This window comes from Ambystoma mexicanum, chromosome 5p (genome assembly GCF_040938575.1).
Source record: "Ambystoma mexicanum isolate Mex_15411 chromosome 5p, UKY_AmexF1_1, whole genome shotgun sequence".
Classification (NCBI taxonomy): domain Eukaryota; kingdom Metazoa; phylum Chordata; class Amphibia; order Caudata; family Ambystomatidae; genus Ambystoma; species Ambystoma mexicanum.
The window spans coordinates 1339301048-1339323545 of record NC_090930.1 but is presented as its reverse complement, the minus strand read 5'-3'; the positions used below and the strand labels follow the sequence as shown (position 1 = coordinate 1339323545).

The following is a 22498-nucleotide window of genomic DNA, read 5'->3' as shown; positions in this document are numbered from 1 at the left end:
AAAGGAGCCAATAACTCATTAACGTCGCCCCTTTGTAGAGATGGCAGTCGTGCCTGCTAAATGTACTGGAGAAACGTTCATATTCAGTGGTGTTTTATGACTGCATGGGGACAACCACCACATACATGAGGGAACCCACAATGATTGATTCCACATGATTTGTATTCCCAATGCATGCACACTGACAATCTAGCCTTGTGAGTGGTGTTGAGTAGAGCACATGCACAGCACACTGCCAGACCACCATTTAAAACGCCTCAGGAGGTACCCTGCATGCTCACCCACAAAGAGGATGCTGTAGGTGGTTGTGATTTGGCTAGGATGGCAGGTTGTTTGGAGAGGGTTTTTTCTTTGAGGAAGTTGACTGTCCAGTGAAGGCGTCTTGGATTTTGTTGCACCAAACGCTGTCCACTGTCAGGTCTTGCTGTGGGATCGTGAATAGTTTCCAGGAGTTGGATTTGACGTTACTGATTCAGGAGTTGTAGTTGCTGGCTTTGGCAGCGTGGATTTCCCTTCTGTAGTCTTTGGCGAGGGAGGCAAAGAGGGATTTGGAGTGAGGGGAGTTTTCTTTTCTCCAAGCTAGCTCAGAGGCTTGCTTTCTGGCACAGGCTACGAGGAGTTCAGGTGTGAACCAAGTGTTTTTTTGTAGTGAGGTTTTGGCTTTCGCGAGTTTGAATAGGACAAGCGTGTCGACTGCCTGAGCAATTGTTTGCTTGTAGATGTCAACCAAAGCTGTTGGATCTGTCACTGAGGATGGGGGGACAGCCAGGATAACAAGTAGCGTGGCAAGGTTGGTGTTGTTGAGTTTTTTTTTGTGCAACGGGCCATGCCTTCAGGTTTAGCAGGGTAAGCCGGACTGGGGTGTTCAGAAGTGGGGATATTGAAGGAAATGGTGTGGCAGTCAGACCAAGGCCAAGGGGAGGTGAATGGATTGGAGATGTTGCAATTGAGTCGCTGATCCAGTCAAGGGTACGGCCTTGGTCGTGGGTGGACTCGGGGGATCATTGCATAAAGCCAACTTGGTTGAGTGCAGTGTCTACTCTGATGGCAAGTGGATCTGCTAGATCATTGAGGCCTAAATTGAGGTCCCCAAGGATTACAGTTTTTGAGTTGGGCTTGATGGAGGAGAAGATGCTTTGCAGTATGTTACTCTCGAAGGCAAGGCTGGGACAAGGCAGGCAGTAGATAAGGAGGATGGTTATTGAATTGGTAGGTGAAATGGAGAGCTTGGCAAGTATGGATCTGCAGTTAGGGATTGCGTAGGAGTGTGTGGCTCTGATGATGAGGGTGTTTTTGAAAATGAGGGTGATGCTGCCTCCTGTTTTAGAGGATCTGTCACATCTTAGGATGGCGTAACCCCGAGGATGGTGATGGAAAGGGCTGGACCTGCAGTGGGGTGGAGCCAGATTTCAGTCACGGCAAGTAAGTCAAGGTTGTTGGAAGTAATGAGGTCGTGGATTTCAGCTGCGTGGGGTGGGACGGATCTTGAAATGATTAGCACGCAGTTGATAGTCTTATGGATTGGTCTGGCGGGTGTGTACGTATGTATAGGGTGCAATGGCTGGGGAGCGTAAAGAGGGAAGCGAAGGAAGAGCTGTGTGTGCAGCCTCAGAAACCTATTCCTCGTGAGGATCGGTGGGGACATAGCAATAGCAGAATAGGTGGTTGCAGGTTGCGTGGCGGATGATCTGCGTGTCAGCGATGGGCGGAATAACTGAGGAGCATGGTGTGGGATGCACGAGGTGAGCCGTGTGCGTAGCCTGAGGAACCTATTCCTCATAAGGATCAGAGGGGGTGTAGTGATGGCGGTGCCGTAGGCGTCGGGCTGATAGGGGTATTGGTGGGGGGGCCTAAGCATGCATTGGTGGCGAGGTGAGGTGCGACGAGGGTGGAAGCACCAAGGCGCTTACCTGCAGTCCAAGTGTGGTGGGCATCCCTGGAGGATGGCTGGACTTTCATGGAGGGTGCCGTGGGCTATCTTGGGTAACGGGCTATTGCCGGTCTTGGACCTGCCTGAGGTTGTTGCAAGACCACAGTAGCAGATTCTGACATAGAATGCGAGGTGAGGTGAATGGCAGTCGTGTTCAGTTGCGCCATTGTGCGGCACCTAATACCTGCAGCACTCAACACCGCACCCATTGCCTGCACAGGCTTTGCCTCAGAGGGTTCGGCACACAGGTTTTAAATGAAGCAGAGTCGAAAGTCGATGTGATGCGCAGCACGTAATGGACATGGATCGAGCTACGTGCTCTGTGAGCCTGCAGCACTCAACACCGGGCCCTTGGCCTGCACTGGCTTTTCTCAGAGCCCAAACCTTAGTAAATGCTCCTTGCATATACCGTCAAAATGCTTCCAGCCTCAAAACAAACCTATCCACTCCCCCTTCTATCATTTTAGGACTGTTTTCAAAAATATAATCCAGTTTGGAACCTTGATTTTCGAGCATTGCATGCTCAGAGATATGGCTAACATTTGGGGATCCAGTGGCGCACTGCTCACTGGCAAATTTTTCAAACATACAATCACGAGTTTGGTGGTAACCCTTAAATGCTATTACTGCTGCATTTAAGGGTCCGCCAAATCACAGTTTGGCTGCATTTATCCCCAGCTCTGAGGGGGGGTGGGTAAATGCGCTGGGAAAATTCCCATTTTCAGGGCGCAATTAGCGCTGCGCTTGATAACTACTGAACTTGAGAATCAGGCACAATTTCTTCATTTGTTCAATACCAATAAAGTCAATGTTTTGTGCATTTACTTGTATGGTGGGCCAAATGGCAAACTATATGCAGAGGGAGGAGGCAGTTGGTGGGAGAAAATATCTAAGTCTGCATATGCCTGAAAAAGTTATCTTCCACTTTCCCATCTCCACCACCAGTTCAGAAACACAGAGCAATGCATTATGGGTATGCACATTAGCTCAGAAGCATGGTTTTTGCTCTAGAAAACGTTCTTTGTTTTACAGGGTGGCACTGTTTCATACCTAGCCTTACCTCCCCAAGATAGAGAGCTCCCAAGGATGCAGACAACGGGAAACAGACATAATGCACCTTTACCAGAGTAAGCAGGCAGTAAGTTTACATGGTTCTGTGTCATGTGGACCCTTCATTTACTCCCCCATTTAGAAGTCGCACAAGAATAAATGAATGGGGAAATGGCTTTTTACCACATGTGATATTACAGCAAGAGGTGTGGAGGTAAGAGTTTTTAGATTTGAAACTCAATTTGTGGCCGAGCAGTTAAACAAGCCGTACATTTAGATACTGCATGGTTTGCCATTATCACCAAACTTGTAACACGGCCCTTAACGAATGTCATAAAAATAATACATTTTGGCCTACTACCTCAGATCACTGTGAGATCATTTTTTGATGCATTGTTTGTCACAGCATCTCTCTATCAACTCTGAGTTTCCAGTGGTTGCTGCATCAGCCGTTGAAGGTATTTTCATTTAAAACCAATGATTCTCACTCAAATACACATCACCAGGTATGGAAGCAGCAGGCGCTGTCAGGTTCTCTTGAGGGGTTCAGACATCTTTCACACTTCTGAATAAGTGGGCTCAAGTGAATGGGCTTTGGGAATCCACCTTGTATAGGAAAAACCTAGCTCAAGTTAACTTGGTTATAGTTTAGTTAATCAATCTTACTTCATGGTTTATTAACAGCTAACATTCTACTGTGGTTAATTACTGCAATGATATTCCTTTGTCATGCTTTTCTTTCTTTTTTCTTTTAATTCTATGTCTTTCTTTTTTCCTCAAAAGCGATCATTTGCACTTCTGGCTCAATGTACTGCACAATGTAATGTAATCAATTGACAGGAAATGTTAACAAAGAAATATGCTTCTCTGTGATTTTATCCTTTTACTTGAAAATGTGTTCTAATAATTTATGAAACAGCATTATCTTCACAAATGTCAAAATACAGTTCTTCAACAGTTAAAGATGTATTTTAGGTTTGATCAAATCTGAGATTTTACCATTGTGTTTTTTCCACAGTAAAGTAGCTTTAGAGATGTGGAAAGCATCTGCCTCCTTAAGACCAGAAATTTTATATATAATGTATTATTTCCACTTACACCAGTTGCTGCAAGTTCGATCCATTTAATCTTGCAATTTGCTTTTTTATATTCCATTTGACTTTTATAATTTGCAATTGACTTAATCATTATGACCACTTGAGGAAACATAAATCCCCATTTTCCTAAGCAAATTATTTTCAAAGGGTTGATTGCAAGGGCAAATTGTTTAATGCAAGTCTCTCTTCGCTAACAGTTGGGAATTCTGGGTACCAGCAACAGTTTCTTATTAGATGTACCTAAAATTGCACACTAAAAAATAGAAACATTCCAATTAGCAAAATCAGATCAATCCTGCACATTTCTGACAGTTAATGAATGACTCCAAAGGTTTTATAGAGGAATGAAATGGCCCATTTACACGCGAGCCTTTTCATGGTGCCCTTTGCCTTTCTAAAATTCCTGCGATGACTTTCAAGAGTCTTTTCGAGACCTGACCACTTCCAAGATGTCTACTCTCTTCTCACACAATCACAAGTGATCCAAAAAGACCACTGAGGCTGCAATTGTTGTCAACATGAACCCAGTCGATTGTGAGCTCACACAGCTACCAAGGCTGATTTCCTCTTTTGTTTGCTTGTACTCACAGATAAAAACATCATTGCATGAGAAAATTGCACACATAAATAGAAAACAACTGCAAGGGCATCCCCAAACAAACATTATAAACAATGAATTGCTGAGATACACTACTACCTAAACTAATGCTAAAAGCATATAAAAACCTGGCATTTGTAATTCATTCCATATAACACACTTCCAAAAAGTCAATTAAACAGATTTGTAGTTACAAAAACAAACATACAATGCTCTACACCTTAAGACATAATCTTTGTAGGAAATCCAGACCAAATAAATGTACCTACATAAAAGACAATTGCAAATATCAGTGATCTGTCTAACGCATATGAAAAGAAAGTGGCAGACTATGAAATGCCACATCTAGTTATACCGACTAAGGATGTTAAATTTTTTTAACAACTTTCTCCAGAAAAAAACAACATATATGTGCATGGGCAATGTAGGATTGTGCATACAGTGTGTTTCATTGACATTTGTAATATCGGCCAGCATACAATGCATCCTTTACAGCAATATCTCCTCCCTCACCCAGCTCTTGCTGACTTCTGTAACCAGTCCTTCGTCACTGGCTCTTTCCCTCTATCCCTGAAGCACTCCCTTGTACATCCTCTCCTAAAAAATCCATCTGCTGACCCCTTCTGCCCGGCTAACTATCTCCACTACCCCTTTCCTGGAAAAACGCTTGGAGAAGCCGGTCCTCCCCCAACTGACCCTCCACACTGAACTTGTTGGTTGCCTCCATGACAATCAATATGGATTCCAGTCATCCAGAGGCACAGAAACTGCTCTCCTGAACACCCACAAAGACATGCTTGCAAATCTTGACTTTAACTCTCCTGCTGTTCTCATTCTCCTTGATTTCTCCTCTGTCTTTGTCACAGTCAAACACTATCCTCATAAAATGACTCTGTGATATCCTCGTCATCACAGGCCGGGCACTGGAATGGCTGACCTCTTTCCTCACCAATCACACTTCCCAGTTGCAACTGGGCCCTTTTTCCTACACCACCTCACTTTTGACCTGTGGCATGCCCCAGGGCTCTATCCTATTGCTGCGGCTCTTCAATTTCAATCTCGTCTCTCTTGCTCACCTGATCTCCTCCTTCTCTTCTCATTTCCAGTGCTATGCTGATGTCACACAGCTCTCCTTCAAACTTCCCTCTACTACCTCTTCCTCCTCCTCTCACATCCCTGACTGTCTGACGCCATCCAAACATGGTGTGCAGCTAACCATCTCTGTCTTAATTCCAGTAAGATGGAGATCCTTCTCATTGGGACACCTGTGCCCTCTTCTCCTCCTACCCTCTGGCTGGGCTCCTTGGGCCCTCCACCTTGACCTTCCTATGAGGCCTAAAACTTTGGGGTCATCTTCGACTCCACTCTCTCCTTCACCCCTCAAATCTTGGACCTTGCCACAAAGGCACACTTCCAGCTTCACCTCCTCAGAGGCATTCGTCCTTTCCTCACCTTCTCCCAGAAGCTCAATGTCTCAATTTCTCTGGTCCTCTCTAGGCAGCCTCTTCCTCAATCTCCCCCTCTCCTCCCTATGCCCCCTTCAGATAATCCAGAATAGGGCTGCAAGACTTATCCTTGGCCTCAAGCCCAGAGGCCGTATATCTCAAGCCCTAAAATCTCTCCACTGGCTCCCAGTGGCCGTGAGGGGCACATTCAAGACCCTCTGAATCATCCCCAAGGCTTTCTGGGGCCTGGGACCACGCTATCTTCAAATTTTCTTCCCAAAATACTCCCCTGGTAAAGGCATCTGCTCCTCTAATTCTAACTCTTTGATTGTCAAACATTTCTTCAAGCAGTTAGTGGGGGGCAGTTCTCTCTCATCAGCTGGTGCCTCCCTTTGAAACAGCCTCCCCGCCCCTTTCAACTTGAGCCGAACTTCCTTAAATTCTGGAAACTTCTCAAAACTCTGCCCTTCTCTACATCTTTCCTTCTTTCCCTTCCTCGCTAACTACCCATTGCCGCTGAGACCGCTGGCCTGGTTCTCATTAATCTCACAGGTTACCCGGCCCTCTACCCAGTCGACACCAGCACCGCTCCCCTCCACTGCACTGCCCCTGCGTGCCTCTGCTTGATGGCTGTGCATCCCACCCTTGGTATTTGTCCGCCCTAGAACTTAGCCTGATGTCCTCCTACTTGGCTTCCCTTGGCACTTTCCTCTCAGGCACCCACCAGCACAAGTCCATCCCCCCACCATGCCTATCTCTTGCACTTCTCTTCACTGCATGTGCATGTCCAAATTCCACAAGGCCTAGTATGTCCACAAATGTATATTAACTGTTTTGCCATTGTTATTAATTCCCCTTGTTCCCTCCCCACTTAGCCTTGTGCTGCATTGAGATGTAATTCTGTTGTATAGGCGCCTAACAAATGCTCAATAAATACAATAAATAAATAAATAAATAGGAGACACTTGGTCTCAGTGAGCAGCCACTAACACACATATTTTATTCCACAACACTGATAGGCCTAAGGACACACTGACTGCACCTCTCCGCTTCCTCCACAATGTGACACTAAATGCAAACCACACTGCTTGTAAGCAAAGGTTTTGGCCATATCCAACATCTTGCATTAAACATTATCCTGCAGAGCAGGCCCCGAATGCAATCTCACCGATGGTGCTAAACGCATGGTGATGTATGGTGGGTTACTGTGCTGTTCCTCAGCTTATGTGCACTTTTATAGGCTTCATGATCACTGCATTGGTATTGTGGAGGTGTGATATGTTCCAGGGTAGGACCCGCACCCCAGGCAATATGACTGGTGATGTCTCTACCACACATTGAATTGGATTTGCTCCCTTTGTAATAATGGCCTGTGGACCCATTGTTAATTCCATCACCTATGGGCATATGATTGTGTGAGCCTTATAACCCATCTATATCAAATAATAAATCCTATATGTCAGTTATTAATGTATGTAATTCATTAATCAGTCTTCATTTCCTTGAAAGGTTGTTATTTCTGACCCCTGGAGAGACAGGCAATTCGGTTTTCCTTTTAGCCATACTGGGCTGCTCCCAAACAAGCCTTAACAACTCTGAGTTTTATGTACGATTACATACAATTTAAAATTGAAATAATAAGCAAATGTGCAGTGTCCAGTAACCTGTACATTGGTAATCAATTAAATACAATGCAATATATTTTTAATCAAATATATCATCTATAAAATCACCATAGTCCAATTAAAACAATCTTTCAATAATGGTGCTTATTCCATATGTTGGCAATAGAGTGGGTTGAAGCAAGATCCAAAAGAGTAATCCAGGTAATATCAGCAGACTGCTGCACACCCAAACTGGGGCATACAACGCCAGTGCAAAAGATGCACGTCACTGGCGGTGCGAGACAGGGAAGCAGGGCCGGCTAAGAGGGCCGCCAGAGTCTGACTCCTCCACCCTGCCCCTTATTCCATAAGGAAAGCTCCGACCTCTTTGTTATTACTGTAAATATGTCACGGTTAGTATGCAGCTGAATATCTCCAGAAATGGATCATGGTGTAATAGACGCCAGCAAAATAATAACAACTACCACAGGATCGAAAAGGGTTTGGGAATTACGGAAGAGAACAGGACCACAAAAAAAACCTTTCCAAACACAGACCTTGAAGTGCATTCCTTCCACAGACATAATAGGAGACATGATTTTGCTGGCACCCATGTTCACGTAGAAAGCAGTTGACAACAGCAATGTACTGTATGGCTGTGGTGTTAGTGCCATAGACACTATAGTGTCAAAACACAAAATCCTACACTCTCCATTTTCCCTCACTAATACTAGGGGGCAAGTAATGCAAAACACAAAGAGCACTACAATGAACAACACAAATAAAGGGGCAATTCATGGAAATATTTGCATGGAAAATCAGAGATTTGCACACCACTCTGTGTGCGAAACCCCGTTCGCCAATTCATGGAATCAACTGCGCAGCACTTTTTCCTAACTTGCATGGACTTTGTGCAGGCTCGGTACGTCTCTGCGAGTGGTCGAGTGCCTCGCAGAGTATGACCGAGGCCTGTGCAGAGGCCTGTGCAGAGGGCTGAGTAGGGGGCGGAACTCGGAAAATGACTAAGAAAAAGTGGGCTTTACGAGGGATGGGCCACAGGCACACCCACAAATGAACACGACAAAGCGTATTCATGGATGAGACCGCGCAACCTCCCGCATGCGAAATGTCAATGCAAATACCTCCATCTCTCTGCCATCCGAAGGCATGCATAAGTACACTTGCGCATAGCAATCGCAGTGCAGAGGTCGTTTTGCATGTCGGATTTATGGGTGCGTGGATGCAGCTCGGGATCTGATTGGACTTAGGTGTGCGCCTACGCAGTGTAGTGTGGTGTGGTGCAGGAGCGGTTTTCGGGAATTTGCACGCGTATTTTATGAGTTTTACCCGAGTTATGATACATTGTATGCATGTTGTCGAGATGTCGTGATGCCGGTAACAGTTACGGGGGATCCCGCCCGGGGTCCTCGAGACACACTGTTTGAAGGGTATGTGTATTAGCACCCTGGATAGCATGCAAAGGTAGCTGTACAGGCTGTTTTTGCTTTGCATGGAGGCGTGTCAGGGTTGTTCTGTCCGTGACATGCGTATACAGTTACTTTGCACAGAAAATTCAATGAATACGTCGGGCGCACATTATTTGCTCTGCCCGCAGGATCGCGCAGTGGCGTTCTCTGCACACAGCCCCTGTGGGATTAATGCACTCTTTTCCATGAATCGGCCCCTAAGTCTTTAAGCCATCTTGCAGTAGTGCAGCATTCTCTATCCTCCCTGCCGCTGTACACCATTGTGGCATTGAATGTGGCGCTCTTTGTTCGATCATGATAGTGCTGGACTTTAAAATTGTTAAACAAAGCGCATCATGCAATCCCCTAGTTTCAATGTGGCTGATCCCCAAAGAGAAACTTTTGCAGTTACTTTAACATGTAGCCCATGCGCCCACGTTTTTCTGAGAAAAGAGACACAAGACCCCTTTCTCAGTTTTCCAATGCAATTTGGGAGTTTTTAATGTTTCTGTTTTTTTTCTCCTTTTTTTGGCAAATGACAGTGCCCTTTGTGATAACACGTGTTTCGACGGTACTCCGTCTTTCTCAAAACAGGGCTTATTGTTTTACAAATTAACAAAATCATAAAGGAATACCATTCACATTGTATGCTGTATACACATATTTTGAAATGTGAGGTATTTAAAAAAAACAGCCATAGTATATATTTTTGTAATTAAAAAAAAAAAAAAACATTCAAAAGAATGGCTGTTGAGGGAGGGGTAAAGGGTAGGAGTGTTTAGGAATGGTAGAAGACACATCAAAAAATAAAAAAATGAAAAAGTGCATTAGTTTAAAAGGGTATCCGCCTTAACATTGTAGACATTCACCACAGTAACTCGTTTCTTATTCCTTTGCATTCACTTAACCATCTTTAGAATAAGTGGGACGTATGGTATTGAAGTTTTGGAACTTACCCAATTGTGCTTGTCCACGATTCTGCCTCGATTCTACCTCTGTCTTTTGTATCTAGTCACGGGTTAAATCCCAAGCTGATTGAAAAAATATATGTATATATAAATACAAATGTATCAAAACGTGTCCTTTAAAACAAAAGTATGTGTGCAAAACTGTCCGTGGAAAAATCCCATTCTGACTAGATGGTCAGATGGTCCTGAGGTCTAAATAGTGTGTGCTGCGTGGTCCGCATGTTGTCTTAAATTGTTCCTTTAATCCTTTGTGAGGACATATATTTCAAAAACCCTCATTACGGTGTCTTCTGTGCATGCAAAGTGGCCACTTTGTCCCTAAAGGTATCCCCATCTTTTTACAAGCATCTCGATTAGCCTGGCGGCATTAAAAAAAACCTCAGTTTTTTGTAAAACATCCACTCATTTTGTTATAACCTATTGCGGCATCTTCCTAACAGTCCTTTAATGTTTCCCCTTGTTTTAAGAAACAACTTGATTAACATGGCGGTACTACGAGCGCGCTCCAATAGTTCATAAAATGCTTTTCCAGTATCTATATTGGCATACTTCTTTAAAGCACAAGCAAATCACGTGTTGGCTTGTGTATCCAAAGCCAAGGTGTTGCCTGGGGAGCCCCTCATCCACGCTTACCTTCCTTTCTTGTTCTCTGCGAAAATGTCCTCGTGAGCTCCGCTTTCCTGCCGAGCTCCATTATGTAAATACATGTGTTGCCTAGCAACAGAGTCCTACTTTTCCACTAGCGGCAGCCATAGTTTGGGCTCAATTCCTGGTTAAATATATGAATCTATGTGATGTCAATTTAACGATTCTTTATATTCGACTCACATTGATATAATCACTCTGAAATATTGTTTTTTTTTACTTGATGGGTCAGTGAGAAAATAAAGTTAAATAAAACGATATTCAAGCATGCCTCACGTTGTCGAGTGTTTGCGCAACATAAAAATTACTCATACCGAATAGGTAAATAACGCTGATCTCATGTTTCTTTAATTTACTACTAAATCGATTGTGCTAAATTATACTTCTGAAAATAATTGGGCTTGAATTTACATTTTCATTTATGTTGTGTTAACCGATATTTTTTCCCTTATCTATTGTATTTGGTTGTATGAAGCGGAGCATGTCGGCTACCAGTTTGCACTTTAATAAAACAGTCTATTTGGGAAGAGTGCCGTTAGTTCTGAATAGTAGTGTTGGGTATAAGTCCATTGTCCTCTAATTGTGTGAATTGTGCAACATGTTTCTATTGCATAATTTGAACTATTACCTCTTGTAGGGTCTCCTATCACCCAATAACATACATTGCCATTTTGATCACATATTTACATCATTGTTGGTTACTTGTCACAAAAAGGAGGCCATTTTGTTGTTGGAGTTCAGGCCCCTCTCTACTGAACGAAATTTACAATCAATTTCGCTTCTTCTTGTCTGAGCTTCATTTCCTGGTCTCCACCCCGTGGCCTAATACTACTCTCTTGAGACCAACAAACCTCAGCAATTTTTTATCATTTAACTGGTGATTTCTTTGCCAGTGTTGGGCCAATGGAAAGTTTATGTTTTGACTTCCAATGCTCGATAGGTGTTCTCTTATTCTTGTTCTTAATTGCCGGATTGTGCTTCCTATGTAAATCTCTTGACATTGGCAAATTATCGCATAGACCACATATTTTGTTTTGCAGTTAATCTGATCTTCAATCATATGTGTAATTCCATATTTGTCTTTGAAGGTTGATGTACTGTTGAATGCATATTTACACATTGAGGATATGCCACATTTTCGAACGCCTTTAGGTAGTGGTGGGATCCATGTTGTCGGGTTGACATTCTTGATCTCTGGAAGGAAAGACGGACTTAAAATGTTCTTGATCATTTTTGCTCTTTTGTAGATCATGGATGGGCTGTCTTCAATATATTTCTTCACGTTAGGGTCTAATTGTAACAAATGCCAATTTTTCTTGAGTATTCTCCATAGAACAGCGTAATCATCACAATAAGTAGTAATAAAGCTTATTTTCTCTTTGCTTGTTGAATCCAATCTGACCACTGGCCACAATATGTTATAACAAAATGAGTGGATGTTTTACAAAAAACAGAGCGTTTTTTTAATGCCGCCAGGCTAATCGAGATGCTTGTAAAAAGATGGGGATGGGGATACCTTTAGGGACAAAGTGGCCGCTTTGCATGCAGAGAAGACACTAATATGAGGTTTTTTTTAAATATATGTCCTCACAGAAGATTAAAGGAACAATTTAAGACAACATGCGGACCACGCAGCACACACTATTTAGACCTCAGGTTTACCATCTAGTCAGAATGGGATTTTTTCACGGACAGTTTTGCACACATAATTTTGTTTTAAAGGACATGTTTTGATACATTTGCATTTATATATTACATGGACGCGGTAACGTCCATGTAGTTATGGTTAAGTTGGTGTTTCCATAGGAAGAGCATTTTTTGGGTGGCTTATAACTTTGTTCCCTCTGGACGAATCCTCACCAAACTTTGCAAAAAAAGTATATGGCCCACTCTGAATGTTTTTGCAAAGTTTGGAGAGCTTTGGTCCAGGGGGAGGCAAAGTTATAGGGGGGGGTCCCAAAACTTCTGTTTTTTCCCATAGGCATAATGGGAAAAAACTTTGCGCACGCCCGCTGGACGGATTACACCAAATTTGCGGCAGGAGCGGAGGCTTGGTCCCGAAAGCGTGCTTTTGCAAATTTGGTGTAAATCTGTCCAGTAGTTTTTTTTAAAATTACCAAAACGTAAGGCAAAAAAATTAGTGATATCTCCGTTCGCTCCGCGGACGGACTTCCCGGTTCGCTCCGCGGACAGCACCCCGATTGGCCGAGCAGCTTGCGTGATGTCCGCGGACATGCAACGTGTTCGCTGATTGGACGGCGTGGGGCGTGGAGTGCGTCAGATTTTCTGTGGTGCCCGCCATCTTGCATTCGCCGTCAACCGCAGACAGCGCAGTAAAAAAAGTGGAGTGTGTTGGTGTGTAAGAGTGTTTGGGGAGGGTGGGGGAGTATGAGATAGGTTCAATGTTCTGTTTTTTTATGTGCTAGATGCTTTTGTTGTGTTCGATTTGTCTGCGGACAACACGGCTGTTCTGAAATTTTGTAAATAAACTAAATGGTGGGGTGTTCTGAGGACGGAGTATGTGTCCGTTTTGTTCGCAAGCAAGCTGAAATTGAGCTAAGAACACTCGCAGTGTCCTTAAATGTTCGTACATAAACAAAATGGGGGTGTCCTGAGGACGCTCTACGTATTGTAGTCTGGCAAGTTGAATGTGTTCTAAGAACACTCGCGGTGTCCCGAAATGTTTGCAATTAAACAAAATGGGGGTTTTCTGAGGACGCTGTTCGTATTGTTCGTTGTCAGGTTGAAAGTGTTCTAAGAACCCTCCTTATGTCCGCTGATAGTACAATTTCCTATGGGCCTTACCCGACTTTTTGTCCACTAAAGAAACGATAAATCAGGCTGCTGTGCGCCGACATTATGTGATAATCCTATCACTTGCGCCATCGACCTGGCTGACCTGCTTTTGCGACACTAAATCATATGTCCCGCCCCTAAGCCTGACATTATCAAAGCATTCATATTCCCCGCCTTTCTCTGTGACGTTACAGGGTGCGTAGCCAAAATCGCTCAGTCGTCTCCAGTTCTACGCGACTTTACACATAACCCGGAAAACAACACACATCATCTTACAACACAGCGCGCCACAATTCGGAATATGAAACTGTGATTTAAAAGCAAACAGCAAGATTGCACAGTTCGTAAAGTACATTTATTTGACATCAAATGTTTAGAGAATATTCAGCGATTTGCATTTGTCTTTGTTGTCGATCCGCAAAAGTTCATATTGAGCCACGCGCTGTTCCTTTGCGGTACAGAGGGTGTTAGATCAGCTTACAACACAGTGCGCCACAATTCGGAATATGAAACAGTGGTTTAAAAGTAAACAACAAGATTGTACATTTGGTAAAGTACATTTATTTCACATCAAATGTTTAGAGAATATTCAGCGATTTGCATTTGTCTTTGCTGTCATACTTTGCAAAAAAAGTATGTGGCCCACTCTGATTTTTTTGCAAAGTTTCGAGAGGTTTGGTCCGGGGTGGGCAAAGTTATAGGGGGGTCCCAAAACTTCTGTTTTTTCCCATAGACATAATGGGAAAAAACTTTGCGCACGCCCACTGGACGGATTCACACCAAATTTGCGGCAGGAACAGAGGCTTGGTCCCGAAAGCGTGCTTTTGCAAATTTGGTGTAAATCCGTCCAGTAGTTTTTTTTAAAATTACCAAAACGTGAGGCAAAAAAATTAGTGATATCTCCGTTCGCTCCGCGGACGGGCTTCCCAGTTCGCTCCGCGGACAGCGCCCCATCAGTGATGTCATCAATGACATTTGTGATGTCATCTTTGATGTCCTGGGTGTTAGTGTTAGCAGTGCACGGTGGCACGAGTAATGGTTGCTTATCTTACCATAACTGCCGAATTTCAGGGGTTTTTCGGTTTTACCTTGAACCATAACGTCCCTTTAACAAAGTTTTTTCACTGAATTTCATAGGTTTTTAGTAGTGAAACTTAACCGTAACGTCCCTTTAACAACGTTTTTTTACTGAATATATATATATATATATATATATATTTTCAATCAGCTTGGGATTCAACCCGTGAATAGATACAAAAGACAGAGGTAGAATTGTCGACAAGCACAATTGGGTAAGCTCCAAAACCACATTACCATACATCCCACTTATTCTAAAGATGGTTAAGTGAATGCAAAGGAATAAGAAACAAGTTACTGTGGTGAATGTCTACAATGTTAAGGCGGATATTCTTATAAACTAATGCACGTTTTCATTTTTTATTTTTTGATGTCTCTTCTACCATTCCTAAACACTCCTATCCTTTACCCCTCCCTCAACGGGCAATCTTTTGAATGTTTTTTTTTGTAATGGTTGTTTAAAATTACAAAAATATATACTATGGCTGTTTTTTTTTAAATACCTCACATTTGAAAATATGTGTAAAATTGTATACAGCATGCATGTAAATGGTATTCCTTTATGATTTTGTTAATTTGTAAAACAATGAGCCCTGATTTGAGAAAGACGGAGTACCGTCGAAACATGTGTTATCGCAAAGGGCACTGTCATCTGCCAAAAAAAGGAGAAAAAAACCAGAAACATTAAAAACTCCCAAATTGCATTGGAAAACTGAGAAAGGGGTCTTGTGTCTCTTTTCTCAGAAAAACGTGGGCGCCTGGGCTAAATGTTAAAGTAACTGCAAAAGTGTATCTTCTAAATCGAACGGAGTAGAGGAACCCAGTACTCCGTTGTTACTATTCCATGTGACCGTACATAAGGAAACCTATACAAAAATACACTCAAGGGCGCTGAGGTCCAATTAAAGGAATACCCACCCCAAAAGTTCCTCACTTTTTGCCCTGATCCACAAAGAGGCGCACCGAAGCAAATTGAGAATTGCCCTTGCTATGACCTGTAATTTTAAATTTTTTTAAATCTGAGGAAGCATTGGAATGATTGTTGAAGATAAACAGTTACACGATGACCGCAAACTGACGCATTTAGCAATTTACCAATGAGGAGAAATGCATACAATACTCGTTCTTTTAGTCAAAGATTACGACATCCTATGGCATCCAACATCTGCTCCAGCAGACACTATACTTGTACTGAAACATGAACATGGCTGAATTAGTGAGATAATTACAAAAACACATTCAATTTCAGAAGTCTCTGTTATCAAGAGGCAATATAAAATGTTGCAATGATACAACAAACATTAAAGCCTTACTCCACTAGTTAGGCCTTTTCGACATTCACTGATTCAGTATTATATTTCGTCATATGTAACGTGAGCACAGTGTTGCTCACCTCCATAGAGACAATGAACTAAATAGTGCCTACTAAATTAGCTGTCTATTGGTTTATGTCTACCTCTGTCCTGTCTGTAAATACTGTGTACTGCTGCAGACTTGTGGTGGGACTGACAGCAACTTCTCATGCAAAATTGTGTTTAATGAAAAGTAATGCACATACAATATACGCTCTAAGCACAATATGCACATATTAAGGCATAATTGAACAGAGATAGTAAGTCAAAGGACACACAGCAATCACATATAATCTTTTTTGTTGAGACATCTCAAAACGATCCACCAGTAATAACACCGCTCATCCTAGATACAGGCACCAGGGTGGACTAAAGAAGGACAATCTCACCTGCTCATGATGCCTAGTGTACTACGTCTGAAAGAAGAGCAAGTTTGGAGCTTCCTAGAGAATTGCTTAGGTGCCCTTTAGCACATCTTTGTCAATTTACTTGACAGTGTCACACATTCTCCAGCCACCCCCATATTTGCTCTAGTTGCAGGCTTTATGAATTAGGTATTCGGTAACAGGAGAAAATCTGAGATTCTCGGGGCATATTCTGATTTGTTTCAGCACAAACCTTTGTTAATTAAGGTCCCTTATGTGTGGCTTGTTTATCTTCTTTCATAGTTCCAACTAATAGTATTTCTACTAGTTTCATGTAATAATGTAACCCCCACATCCAAAATTCTGGATTTAGTCAAGAAAGAAATCGATGGAGGCAAAAACATAGTTTTACTAAACTGGGCAAAATGGAACCTTACTCTTTTAGAAGATGTATGCAGCTCACTCGAAGAATTGGATCGTGACCCTGCAAAAAGTAAACTTAAAATGTATTCAATGGGATTGGATCCGCTCCATAGATACAGCTTCAAAATACAAAGCATTTGCCACAAATGACCACACAAATGGTTAATGAAACAAGAAAGTACCTAGAAAAATGTTTGGACAGGATTCTCTGTACAACTTACTTCACAGCCCGATTAAATGTGCTAAAAACGCATGAAATTTTTAAAATTAGGGGACAATCCACAATCAACAGCTGTTGGTTCTGCAAAAATGAGGATGTTATAGAAACAATTAAACACCTATTATTGACATGCCCAGGCACCTTTGCATTGAGAAAGACTTACTTGGCACACCATATGGAAAATCTAAGAGCCTATGATGAGGAACCATGGTGGGCCAGGTTGATGAACGGTCATAGTCCGAGGCTAGTTATCGCAGTAGCCAAGATCTTGCAACACCTGGGCTTGGAACAGGAATCAGTCACCGGAAAAGAAATTTGAGGACGACAGGGACTTTGTGCCCCTTTTGCATTTCTTCTTTCACCAATTTTGTAAAAATTGGTTAAATAACAATTAAACACAATAAAAAAAATAAAAAAATGTATTATGTCAGAACTAGTCATACCCCTCATATCATCACATGGTGATCTAGCTCTCTCTCTCTCTCTCCCTCTCTATCTGTCTCTCCATTTCTTTATCTCTCTCTTTCAGTCTGCAGCTGAACTCTTTCTCTCTCTTTCTCACTCTCCCCCATCTCCCTCCCTCTTTCTCTCTAACTCTGCTCCTCTCTTACTCACTCTGTGTCTCTGTCTTTTTCTATGTGGAGGAGAGTCGTGTTCCCTGGTGTTTGTTTGCTAGAGCCTCTGTAGCTGTTCCAGACGGTTGTATGAACAGAGAGAAAAATGCATATATTAGTAGGGGAAGTGTTTTTTTTTTGACAAAGCGGCTATTACGATTATTTTTCTTCATGGTACTAACATTGGAAACTTACTTTTTTCAACATTCACCATGTAAATGTCTTATGATCACTTCCTGTATATATTGTAGTCATAATACTAATGTTACATTCTTACAGAGCAAAGTACATTAACAAAACTTATAATAATAACTATATACATTCTTTTCCGAAGAACAGCTGTGTGTACACTCCTATTTTAATCTTTCAAAATACCCCTATGAGAAAGGGAAGGTGGCAAAAAGCACAAGTGAGGGTTCTAGCCTGCTTTGAAATCAAACAGCAATTTGGGAAAATAAGAATGACCAAAGATAATTTATCTTTGAAAACTATCTGTGATGAAAGCATTGCATTTTTTTAATCATTAATTACAGAGTGCACACTGAGCTTAGTGTTAATTTCATTGTTTTCATGAAACGTGCCCTAATATTAAAATGTAACTTTGAAGCATTTACATTGATTAGGACTGTGTCGATGTTGGTATTTGAGGTTTAAATGGCTGTTACATTCATCACTCGGTTAACTCCATCTACTGCTTATGCAGCAGTGTTATAGCCCGGTGTCAGGGTAAGGATGACTGTGCGCATGCTCAGCTACCAATGCACAGACATTGAAATTATGTATATAGAGCTTACCTTCATTCGTAAGGGGGGCGGATAGCTTAGGGGCAACGCGTTTGTCGTGGAAACAGGACAACTAAGCGCAACACAGGTTCATATCTCCTCCCATGATTAGAAACCAGTTGTTGGTATTAAGCATGCTATAAAAGAACAATTATAGACCCCCTTCCAAGTAGTCAGACAGACAGTACCAATTAGGTCAACATATTTAAAAGAGCTTTTGGTGAGCAGTCTACAGACAATTAGCAAAAACTAAAACAGAGATGAGTGACTTAAGCATGCAATACTTTAGAATGTGGTACATAGTCGTGGTGATACATTTTCAATTTCTTTGTTACTTGATTTTGAGTTGTATTATTATTTTCTTTTGTTTTAGAAATATCTGTAGCAAGATCAAGCAGTATAGAAGAAAAAGGATGTGGTGGTAGGTTTTCCCATATTTTAAAGAATATTTTGAATGTTTTTGTCTTAATTTGTATATTTCTGTTGGATTGTGTTTAGTCACACAACACCTTTAGCAATTTCTTTTAAAACATGTTTTAATAAACTACACTACGGTAGGGTGCATAGTGACCTTGACACAGTACCCTGGTTCACAGAGCGTTTTGAAATGGGGTTTTGTCTTTATAAAACACTTCCTTGAAGTGTTTTCTTCTTGTGTGAAGGTCTTCAGACTATTATGTTGTTCACTTTGTCAGTGATTCCAAACAGTGTTTCAAAGATGTTGACCAATTACGTTTTTAAGATGCAATTGCAGTGATTAGCAGAGAAAATCCAGAATTGCTCTTTTGTCTTTCTAGATTTTTAATCTTATAGCACAATTGATCATGTCCAAGAATGATAATCTCATGCTATTGAAGTACATGGTTGTTCTTTCAAAGATAAGAAAGAACATAGAAAGAACATAACATTCAAAATGAATGTATCGATCGTATTGTTGTCCTAATAATATCATATGTACTCACAGTTAAGATGGAAGGTACATATTTCCACCATGCACCAAAACGCAGCAGGTTTAGGATTACAACAAGTAATCCCCCTTGACACATATGGGCAGTACAAGAGCCAACTATTCAATTGTCCTGGCTTCCCTGCTGTTCCCACTCAGCCAAAGGGTTGATGTTTGGTTTCCCCCGACAAAGAGAAGCGGCATCTGTTCCCCGTCTCCTGAGAAGGAAGGTCTCTGAAGGAACCCTGTGATATACAGTGGGTCTTGGCAAAACGCACAGTTTTAGAATTGCTAATGGCCAACGGCTAGTAAAAACTAAGCACATTTTGCCAATGCTCTGCTAGCTTTGTAACACTAATTAGCAATACCAGTAATAATTTGATCCTACATACTAGATGGCAGCTGGTTGTGCCGGGGAGAATGGTTTTTCCCTGCCATTAAAAGCCTCTGTGTCACAGCATCTGGCTTGCATATTGCCAGTATAGACCACCTACATTACGCATTACATACAACTGGGCAGTCTGCAGTGCAATTATGTCATGCAGGGCCTGTAATTTTCTCTTTTAAAGAACCTAAGCTAAACAGATAAGGCAACAATAACAGCAACGCATGTTCATTTTACAATTTACCAAAGAGCAGAAGTGCATAACATATCTACGACCTTAAAACCAGGGATCACATCATTCCATGATTCAGTTTGGTAGACGCTTAGTTACATCTGAAAGCACTCATTTCTCCTGAAACAGGTAATCATCAGTGTACTTGCACTGTATAACATGGACTTGTCATTTGCAGATCTCAGATCTCATGGGTATAGCACAGAACAGAACTCTCATGCTTTACATTATGTTATGGTATGAGGTATTAAATTGTCTTTTCTGCTCTGCTGTAGTTGTCATGGTCTCTTGACATTCTGGCAAATCTCAAAGAGAGATGGCTGGGTTTGTTTGGTGTGAAGGAGGGAAAATGCAAGAAAGTTTACATTGTAATACTATCAGCTATCAGATTACGGAAAATAATCTTTCTGTCTAGTCTACACACCAGATTAATTAAATTGTGTTCTTCAATTATGTCTTAAGTTACAAATGTAGGTTCTGATGAAAAAATGACAGTCTCACTTTTCGGCATTGATGAAAATTGTGGATTTGCCAAAAGCATACTTTTGTCAATTTGATATACTAGATCATACCCATGTAATGGCATCACCTTTTCCTGACATTCTAATTCTACCGTTGTTATAGAGTTCAACATGTTCCACATGATTGCTGTGGGACTTAGTTGCTCCATACTTGGCTGTCTTCTCACACTTATGATCTACACTTACTGCCAGCGATATCAGCAACAATCCCATGATGCAACGGTCATCCACCCCGTATCACCAGCTCCTCTCAACACCAGCATCACAAACCACATCCACAAACTGGACAAATATGATTCGGTGGAAGCCATCAAGGTAAGCCCTTTTCTATGCTTTGTCTCTACATGAAGGATAGCAATCTCATTGCTCATGATAGGGTCCTATTGTAAGTGGATTTTAAACTGCCATTACTCTGATACATGGGCCAGTTGAAAAATGGAACAACCTTTTCTCACATTAGAGAACTATTCTGGGTCTGGTCTTTTTTCAATTTGTTTATGCTAGCACTGAAAACGCTGGCAGGGCATTTCTTCTTACCCCCAGGGGATCATGGGAAGGTAAATAGACGGTCAGGGATGATAAGAGTGGTACAGGGGATACTTGCCTGTAAAGAAAGAGAACATCATGAGTGCCCCAGCTGGCATTTCTGATGTCAGTAGAATTTAGTCAGCAAATTCACATAGATCCTAAAGAACTTCCCGCGCACCCCTGAAATACACGCGCCCAGGCTATTCGCGTCTGGAACTTCCCACGCACCCCTGAAATACACGCGCCCAGGCTATTCGCGTGTGGAACTTCCCGCGCACCCCTGAAATACACGTACCGTGCTGGAATCGCGTGTAAAACTTCCCCTGCACCCTGAAATACACGTACCCTGCTGATATCGCGTGTGGAACTTCCCGCGCACCCCTGAAATACGCGTACCCTGCTCGCACGGGGCCAATCGCGTGAGGTACTTCCCGCGCACCCCAGTGATACACGTAGCCCGCTTGCTGTGCTGGTACAGGGTTAGCGCAGCCCTTTGCGCTGGATTGGGTATGTTGATGGCTTTTCCCTGCGCGGGAGGCGTTCTTGGGGGCGTAACTGGCGCTCCTGCAGGGTCGCTGCGCCACTGTGCGCCACGGCTGGTTTTGGTGGCTGGAATCCATGAATACGCTGTGCCGGAAATGGATTTCAGCGCACGCGGCTGGCGCAGGGATTCGCACGCGCACACTGTGCGCCAGCCGCGTGCGCCACTTGTGCGCTGAATTCTATGAATTACCCCCATAGTGTTTTGCAATGCTGTCACCTCTTTCAATAGGTTATTGACAAAGTATGTTCCATTGTCAGATCGTATGATATCACATATCGCCCAACGAGGGAACACCCATCTGACAAAAACTTGGTGACGCATTTTGCGTCTGGGTGGGTGCAGGGTCCTGCCTCCACCCATCACGAAAAGGGACACACCACCACAATTAGGTATCTTGCTCCATTGCATCACTCTCCCATGTCTGCATAGTCAATGTGTAGCTCATGGAAGGGTCTTACAGGACGGGGTAGTGTCCCCCTGAGTGTTCTAAGAGTAATCCCTGAATTGAATACTTGGCAAGTTGTACATTCTCTTACCATTTTGTTAAGGTATTCCTGAAGGTTTGGAATAAACCAATCTTCCTGGAGATCGGGGGCAAAGTGCTGTTTGGAAGTATGTGCCGGAAAGTTCAATTGTTAAAATGCGACACCCAATAATTCTACGGGCATAACCACTTTCCCTGTTGCCTCCTGTTGCCACAGTAAATGAGTGGGCGACTGTGTGCACCCCTGTTTGGTCCATAACCCCTGCTCTGTAGGTGGGGCTCTCTTCTGCAACTATATGTGGGCAATGGGTAATGAGTTGTATCCTTCTGCCTTGGATTCTTCTCCTTGTCTGTTTATCAATATGCACTTGGTGGTCATTGGTATGGGCAAATATGCTGCTTTTTTGGCAGCTGCGTCCGCTGCTG

General features: G+C 42.5%; 1 protein-coding gene across 2 annotated transcripts in view; it reads left to right on the top strand.

The window, feature by feature from the left end:
- The window catches only part of SEMA5A (semaphorin 5A), a 2281219-nt gene that overhangs the window by 2182439 nt on the left and 76282 nt on the right, over window positions 1-22498 (top strand). For both annotated transcript variants that reach the window (XM_069613729.1, XM_069613730.1), the window contains 2 exons: window positions 18806-18853; window positions 20620-20831. In XM_069613729.1, coding sequence (XP_069469830.1) covers window positions 18806-18853; window positions 20620-20831 — 260 coding nt within the window. The remainder of the gene's footprint in view (window positions 1-18805; window positions 18854-20619; window positions 20832-22498) is intronic.